Below are 9,298 nucleotides of genomic sequence, written 5' to 3'. Positions count from 1 at the left end.
TCCCTACCGTTAAGTAACTTGTGCATTGTTTTACTTGTTTTTGACATATCCGAACGAACTACAAACTTTCCAATGATGTCTGTGAGAAAGATATATTCACTCGACAAGCTCGCGCATCTGCGCCACCGCGCACTCAATCCACTCAGCGTGCTTTGTTTATCAGCTCGCGCACATCAGCTATACAGGCGTTAATACTGAATGTTTAACGTTATATTCATTGCATACATATACTTCGTAGTAGACATCCTTAACGCCATTCTGCTGTCTGTTGTTCTGTTGTCGGTGTTTCTTTGTCTGAATATGGCGCTTATCACATGCTGTGTGGTATCGGCATTTGGTATCGGGGCATTTTAACGAGTACGAGTACAGGAGACCAGTATCGGGCCCGATACCGATACCAGTATCAGTATCGGTGCATCCCTAGTTATTGTTAACTAAAACTATTCAAAATAGCTTTCGTTAACTGAAATAAAGCTGAAATAAAGATAAAAATATATAAATATTAGATCAAAAACTAAGAAAAATGTCAAATTATTGTTTAAAATATTTACATGGCTAAAACTGAAATAAGATTAAATGAAAGCTAAATAGAATTAATAATAATAATAATAATATTAATAAATGAGAAAAGCATGTAAATTCACAAACTTAAACTAAAATTTAAATTAAAATGAAAAATAAAATAATAATAATAAAGCTAACGTAAAAATTAGAGCTAGGCAAGTTAACGCGTTATTATCACGTTAACACATTAATTAACACCAACAATTATTTTATCGCACATTAACGCAGTTTTTATTATTATTATTATTATTTTGAAAGTCCGTTGCTCACTGGCTCTGAATACACATACAAACAAACCATGGGTCACAGGAGGGGTGGGATGTTGATCAGTACTGGTTTGGGATGGGCGTCATCATGCGTCTCAACCAATGAAAGCATTTGGGGTGGGCCTAACACCATGTCTACACCAGAGGTGAGCGGTGCTACAAAATACTATATAACCCATTATAATCAGTGATGCTGTCTACTAGAGGTCGACCGATGTATCGGTTTTGCCGATTAATCGGCACCGATAGTTGATTGCTGGAACTATCGGTTATCGACAAAAATCCATGCCGATAGTTTTCCAGGTTGCGTTCATTGCTGGAGCGGCTGAGAAGGGTCTGCTGTCATTACACAGTGCGAGAGCGGCCTCTAGTGGTTGAAATCTCTTACAGCACATGCTAATTGTTTAGACACGTGATACTGCACGCTGAAAAGAGCGGGAAACTTCAGATGCGGATTTTACTACTACTACTAGTATGGTTCAGTACTGTTTTTGTTAATAAAGCACTATTTTAGTTTTTGTTCAGTATCAATTTTAAAACTATCGGTTAATTAATCGGTATCGGCCAGTGTGGTCCAACCTAGCTATCGGTATCGGCAAAATCCACTATCGGTCGACTTCTACTGTAGTGTTGTCAAAAGACCCGGTATTTCGGTACCACGTCGGTACTAAAAAAATGAAAACGTTACGGTACCAGGTTTTTTTAAGTACCGGTGGTACCGAGTACCCGGTCAACCCAGTTCTTGATGCGCTATCAGAAAGCTATCCTCTTCCAGTGTTGCCAAGTTCGCGGTTTTCCTGCGGAATTGGGCTGCTTAACACTGTTGCCGCGGGTTGTTTTTCATGTCCGCGGGTTCATGTCCCATTTTATCGCGTTGCACCACACGCGTCCGGTGTAGACATGGTGTCAAGACGCACCATCACAAGAACACACAAATTATATGAAAAGGAGGTTTTAATTGATTACATTAATGTAATGTAAAATTATTTTTGTTCATACAGCATTACTTTTAAAATAAAAGTGCACAATACAGTACTGTTGAATTCATTATTGAATTTTGCGCATGATGCGATTAATCACAGAAAAAATAATGCGATTAATCGCGATTAAAAAATTTAATAGTTGCCCAGCACTAATAAAAATAAAATATTAAGAAATATTACTATAGCATATGAACACTACTAAAAAAATTAATTACTGCTAATAATTTAGATTATGATTTATATAATGTTCGAGATGTGTAGGTCTAAATGGATTTTGACTGTTGAGTAGTGCTGGGCGGTATGACCAAAAATTTATATCACGGTATTTTTTTTTTCATGCATGACTGGGTGTTAACCATATTTTCTACTGATTGAGAGAGGAAATACTGCAGTATATTGACTTAGAATGCCCTATTTTACTGTCATGATGAGTGAATATTGTCAAAAAATACCACACTAAATAGTGACTAAACACGACCCCTTTTAATACATGTTAACCAGGAGTCACTCTCATTTATAATCGCCGCTAGAGCCCTGCACGGGCCTCAAATATAGGCCCTAGCCCGGCCCTGGCCCGAGACGCTCAGGCCCGGCCAAGGTCCGACAGCTTATCAGAATTCTTGGCCCGAGTCCGACCCGAGCCCGTCTTTTTTCCCCCTTCTCCCAAAACAGCTTATACTACTGTTTCAGCTCTTAAAATATTTCAGTTTTGTATGTAATGTTAAAGTGATTATATTTCGTTTCGTTTTATTATTAAGTTAATTTAGAAAAACGTTTGGAGCATTTTTTTGTCGTTAAATGTAAGTTTTTGTTTTTTTTAGGATATTGTGGATGAGTTCTTCTGTGTCATCACGTTCTATTAGTTCTACAGCTTCAGTTTCAGAACTTTCACGCTTAGTAACACATACAGCTGTTCCCTCACCACAGTGCAACAGTGAAAAGGGACCCCTTTCAAACAGTGTCGCGTTCCGAACGTTGTTTAAGTGACATACACCGGTATTGCGGTATGAACCGGTATACCGACCAGCACTACTGTTGAGGTTTTAATACTCACTAAATGACAGCTAACCTTCAGTTACGTCTGATTAGCATAAGTGTATGTAGGGATGAAGACACATACCAGGTAGTTGTCATCCTGGAAAGCGTAATGCAGAGTGGTGATCCACTGGCAGTCTCCATTCACCAGGACGTTCCTCTCTTCTCGGAAACAAGCCGTCTACATAAGATGCAAGACGACTTATTACATCAAAACATTCAAAAACAATATTTTGTTATATCCTACACTGTGCTTTGACAACCTTATAAAATAACATTGACACAGCAACCCAGTACCTGAATTTGAAAGCAGATTCCTCTATTTTGGTTTAATACGGAAGAGCTTTGAGTTTCTGTGTGTCTAGGCTTTTTTTTTTTTTTTTTACTATGTCCCTCATTTTCAATTAATTGTGGAGCCATAGTTTTTAGAGATCCAGAATGAATGGGTAACTCATACAATAAATTAAACTGCATCCACCTGCAGTGATGATGTATATGGCTTTCCCATTTCAGATGTTAGTCTTGGATCTTATATCTGTTTGAATTGGGACTCTAGACAAGCGAGGAGGAATAAAAAGAGCCCAGTGAAGCTCAAAGAGGATTACTGACAAGCCCAAGTGACAAAAGTACTCCTGACATGCCTCTGGGAGGCCCGTGGGCACTGTCAGGACTGATCGGGCTGAAACTGGGGCAAGAAAGAGATAGAGTAGAAAGGAAAATGACCTTGCTCTCCTATAGATTTCAGTAGAGAGGGTTTGATTGCAGTCATCGAGCTATTAGGAAGAGGCTTGGTACTGGCTATATGTAAGATATGGGAATATGCTACGGAGACCTAATGGAAAGACCAAGACTAGCAACTCTGGGGTCACTGGTTCTTACAAACAACATGTCTTTAGTTGCCAAATTACAGAATTCATTAAACTCATTAATTGAACTCATTAAAAAGAACCTTTTCATAAGAGTCATTTGTTCGTGATTCATGGCTGACACACTAGTCATATTTGCATTCATCTGATGAAACCATATATAAATGCATATAAAATTCATATTTTTGCTGGCAGCTACTTTTTAAAATGTTAGATTTATTTTCAACACCATTTTAGTTGCAGCCTGAAGCCCTGAAAAATTTAATATATGATAATGAGCCATGAACAGAAATCGGTTTACCTCGGCCCTCTTCAGCATTTCCCACTTGTTCAGGATCTTCATGGCGTAAACACGCTCGGTGTGTTTCATCTTCACCACTGCAACCTAGACAGATGAGATGAGGAGTTAGCCAATGCATACAAACAACATTAAAAGTCAGCATGATTTAGAGGCTGTGTAGGGAATTTGTTTTTTTTATTTTCCTCATTTATTCATCGCATGCTCTTGTGGCCCACTTAAATTGAAACCCCACAGGGAAAGAAACTCTCTGAATGAGATGCTTTTGATCTCTGATGCCTCTGAAAATCAGAAAAAGGAAAAGCTGAGACTTAAGACTGCTGACTTTTTGCCTAAAGAGTGAGATGGCACTGAAGAACCGGTTCATTTAGGCCATAGGTCTGTAGAGCATCAAAAAATGTCAAGGGTGACTAAGGTCTTCCCTGCAGGGGGAGTGACTCAATATTAGGAAAGGGACAGGTTGGAAAGGTGTGTCTTGTTGGATGTTATTCATGTAGGGTGGGGACAGCAAACACCCTGCCTGAAGAAAGACACACCAGTCAGGGAGGAGACGTATGAATGCAGACATAATGCAGTGAGGGACTGTGATATTAGTGACTGACATAAGAAAACAACATAAGATAACTTGTTACCAAGGATCCAAAACCAAACAGACAGGAGCAGTTCATAATGTTTAATGAAACTCTTTTAAAATAATTAGCAATGTGTGTTAGGCTCATGACTCAAAGGAACAGTTCACTCAAAAATGAATTGTACTTTTTTTTTTTATATCACAAACCCATATTACTTTATTTTGTACTTGGAAGACAAAAGAGAATATTTCAAGATTTTTTTGCTCACAATACTTATTTCCACACACTGAATTGTAGTGCCTAAATTGTCGCCAAGCTGTTGTTTGTCCAAAAAATTACTCTCTATGACTCTCAATCCAGACTTAAAATGTTTTTGTCTCTTCTGTTTACCAAGGCTCAGTAATACTGTAAATCAGTAATACTGTGAAAGATTAAAAATTTAAATAACTGTTTTCTTTTTGAATATATTTTTAAATGTCATTTTAAAAAGCTGAATTTTCAGCAGTCATTACGCCAGTCTCAGTTTCACATGATCTTTCAGAAATAATTGTATATGCTGATTTGATGCTTCTTATTATTAATGTTAAAAAGTTAATTTTAATGCTTAACATTTTTTGTGGAAACTGAAATACGTTTGTTTTTAGGATTCTTCATTAATAGAAAGTTCAAAAGAACATAATTTAATTGAAATAGAAATCATCCACAACATAATACAATGGCTTTACTGTCACTTTTGATCAATTTAATGCATTCTTGCTGAACAAAAGTATTATTTTCTTTAAAAAAATTTAAAAAAATCCTTATTGACCCCAAACTTTTGAACAGTAGTTTACATATGGATGGACCAATTTTATTGAGATTTTTTTTTTTTTTTTTAATCCTTTAGGAAGTGTGGCATCCAGTACACAGAACAGAGCTGCATGAACATTCCTCGAAACATCTCCTTTTGAAGAAGTCATATGAGTTTGGAATAGCATAAGAATAAGCTAATTTCTGTGGAAAATAAGCCTTTAAACAGAGCAGGAGCTGTTTGTGAATCTACAATATAAACATCTATGTGAGATTTCATTGTTTCTCCTATGACTTTTAAACATAAAACTCTGTGCGTGACCAATGTTATTCTGCTATCTTCTGTCCACTGGCTACTTGTGACCGTCCAGTCGGCTAATGTTAAGTGGAGTCATGAATTTCCCTGTACTTTGCCTTGCTGCTCGGGACACATCACATGATGTGTGTTTACCCTCAGTGGAGGAACAGTGTTCCCTTCACGTGGACCCACACCCGCATACCTGCCCACAGCACAATGTGCTGCTTCAGCAAAGAACACAGTGCTAACTTCGCATACTAAGGGCAAATTATGAGCCCTGCTGCTGTTTTCTGCTTTTCGACCCCCTTTGATGTCCTCTGGAGTGTGTGCATGAATCAAAGTATTTGAAAGGTCCACGTTGACGACAAACTCAAACAGAGGCTTAATCACACAAATGCTTCTTATCTGTAAGGCTCCTAACCGCAGCAGATAACTGACCTCATTACAAAAACAAACCGAACCCTGAGTGCTCAGAAACCCCCCAATTCCTCCTCCCTCTGTGTCTCCTGTCCTCTTTCCCTCTCCTTTTTTAGACACATGTTTCCACAAAGGCAGTCGGCTTGACCTGATTGAAAATGCTGGGGAGGTCCATGGAGAAGGAGAGGGAGCAGGTGAGCAAAGTGGACACTGCAATGCGATTGTCACCAACACACTCGTGTCCAAAGGAGAGAACATGTACGTAAGCCATAAGGTCCTAGGGGATCAAAGGTCAGAGTTCACAGAGTGATTCTGACATTCAGATCTATACAGTGTGGCGGGTGCTAAGCAACCGTGCAATCCTGAGGACAAGGAAGGGGTTGCATCACTCTGAATATACAATGTAAAATTCAAAACCATTGGCTTTGGGCCTTAATTACGCAACAAGTGTGATAAGAACTCAATAACACAAATTTGTAATATTGGTCCAGTTAGACGAGTAGTTCAGATTTTTTACTTGCCACATTTTCACTTTCACCCTAAACATTATTGGAAAAAAAAAAAACCCTAGAAAAAATAAAAAAATAACCCATAAAATTAATAAAATAATTGTAATATATATTTTATATTTATATTTATATATATAATTTTTTTTAAATTCTTATCTGCATTTATTATATCATATAAAGCAAAATAAAAATGAATTAAAATAAAATTTGCAAAAAATTATAAAATAAAAACAAAATAAAATAAAACGTTTGCTGAAAAACTATGGCATATAGTGCAGATCATCACTAAATGGATTTCTAATATTCATCCTATTATACCTGATAATTCCAAGATGGTCATAAGTTACTCTGGATAACTTTACTCTGAGTAATTTACCATGAGTAAAATTCATGAAACAATAACATTCTAAATAAACGAATGAACAAAAATGAAAGACAAGTTAAATGTTAAAAATATGTGACCAATTAAAGACAGTACTGCTGAAACAAGAGCGTAAATGATAAGGCAAGTGACAGTCCTATGAATTAGACCAACACCCTCTCACACTGGTCCTGGGCCATCGGACCATCCCAATCAGTGCTGGCAGCCTTTGGATTCCATAGTATGGAAAAATTAAATACTACGGATGTCAATGGCTACCAGCATCTGTTTGCTTACCAACATTCTTAAAAATATAATCTTGTGTGCTCAACAGAAGAAAGAAACTCATATACACTTTGAACAACATTAGGGTGAGTAATCTATCCCTCTTTAGCCCTGTGAAAGCTGGAAAACACTGATCTAAACAGTCTCATACCTTTAAATCAAAAAAAAAAAAAAACTTATTTCAAAATCAGTATCAGTAGGTTATTTGAGATAAATTTCAGCATTCTTTTTGTTATATACCAGATTTGATTTTGGACAAGGCAACGTCAAATAATAACACTATTCAAGACGCTTCGGGGACATCAGAAGCCCTGAAATAAAACACTGAACTTCTGCCAGAGAAATGAATAAACTCTGTATTAGGACCAGTGGGTCTGTGAATCCATCTTCAGCCTGTAGTTGGCAAACAATCTTAATTATGTCAGTATACCTTCAGAGAACAGAAGCCACTGTCTTCTCTAAATCAATATGGAGGAAAGGGTTTGGTGTACTTTGACCTAATCATTCTCTAAATCAGTGATTCAACTGCACACAATACGACAGATAATCAGCGCTCATCCTCAACACGTAGAGCTCTCACTCTGTAGCAGTCATTACTGGCGGTTTTGTCTGACCTGTAGTGACTCACTGTGACGTTATGTAAAAAATGTCTGCATCAGTCTAGTTCTCCTTGACTCCCCTCCCTGTTCCATATTTTTCATTTTTGCTCTATTCAACAGAATAATTATCCAGAGTCTCAGGTGAGGCAAAAAGGAGTGCCATTTAAGTATGCGTCAACCACTAGACTCTACCACAAAAAGATAGTCTTTCAAGGGACAGTTCTGTCAAAATAAAAATGCGGTCATCAAATACACTCAATCAAATACACCTACAATGTTGTTACAAACCCAGATGACTTTCTTTTTCCAAAATGGACTGCCAAGGTCCAAAAATGACAAAAAGTATCATAAAAGTAGCTATATGACTTGAGAGCTTTATTTAAAGTCTCCTGAAATCATACATTATCATTTCACTTTGGCAAATTAAATCTTGTATTGCTGATCATTTGATACATTGATGATACATTGATGAACCATTTAGATTCCTATTTTAACATAATTCACTTGTAGCACTAAAAATTATTTTAGTTTTCCATGGTTTCATTTATTTAGAAAAAAAAAAGTTAAAAAATTAACATTTATTGGTAAACTGCAATAACATTGGCTATGATGTAATGGAAGTAGTGACAGATCTTTTCATTTCATGCAGACTTAAAGGGATAGTTCACCCAAAAATGAAAACTACCCCAGGATCTACTCATCCTCAAACCATCCTAGGTGTACATTACTTTCTTCTTTCAGACGAATACAATCGGAGTTATATTAAAAATGTCCTGGCTCTTCCAAGCTTTATAATGGCAGTGAATGGGTGATATTCAATAGTCCAATAGAAGTCCAATAGAGTGTGTCCATCCACAATAAAAAAGCACTCCACATGGCTCTGGGGGTTAATAAAGGCCTCCTGAAGTGAAGCAATGCATTTGTGTAAGAAAAATATCCATATTTAAAACTTTATAAACCATAATCTCTAGCTTCCGCTAACTGCCGTACGCGTGTACACGAGAGAGTGGCATTCAAGAGGATGACGTAGGACGTATTCGTCTGAAAGAAGAAAGATACACCTAGGATGTCCTGAGGGTGAGTAAATCATGGGGTAATTTTCATTTTTGGGTGAACTATCCCTTACAATTTTTTTTCAGCTCTTCATCAACAAATATTGTATGGCTTCAGAAAACTGGTAATATAGTGCAAGAGTTGTATGGTTCACTTTAAAGGTACTTTTATGGTGATTTTGCAACCTTACTGAAGACTGAAAGCTTATTTTGTGCTCATTTTCTGACTACAGTCTATGGTCAGAAAAATGATGCTTTTTGTTATTCTTGTAACTCGACCATTCTCATTTTTATTGTATGGAAAAGAGCAGCTTGAATACTCTATTAAAGGGGTCCTATTATGCTTTTTCACTTTTTGAATTTTAGTCAGTGTGTAGTGTGTATGTTTGGGCATAAAAAAAGAT

General features: G+C 36.9%; 1 protein-coding gene across 1 annotated transcript in view; it reads right to left on the bottom strand.

The window, feature by feature from the left end:
• Positions 1-9,298, bottom strand: part of LOC107701514 (serine/threonine-protein kinase MRCK beta-like) — an 83,658-nt gene that overhangs the window by 36,652 nt on the left and 37,708 nt on the right. Inside the window, 2 exon segments of the mRNA XM_016503555.1 lie at positions 2,934-3,029; positions 4,016-4,099. Of these exon segments, the coding sequence (XP_016359041.1) occupies positions 2,934-3,029; positions 4,016-4,099 (180 nt within the window).

Source organism: Sinocyclocheilus anshuiensis, unplaced genomic scaffold (assembly GCF_001515605.1).
Source record: "Sinocyclocheilus anshuiensis isolate Anshui unplaced genomic scaffold, SAMN03320099.WGS_v1.1 scaffold1051, whole genome shotgun sequence".
Classification (NCBI taxonomy): Eukaryota; Metazoa; Chordata; class Actinopteri; order Cypriniformes; family Cyprinidae; genus Sinocyclocheilus; species Sinocyclocheilus anshuiensis.
The sequence above is the reverse complement of the archived record's forward strand: the minus strand, read 5'-3'. Positions and strand labels throughout refer to the sequence as shown.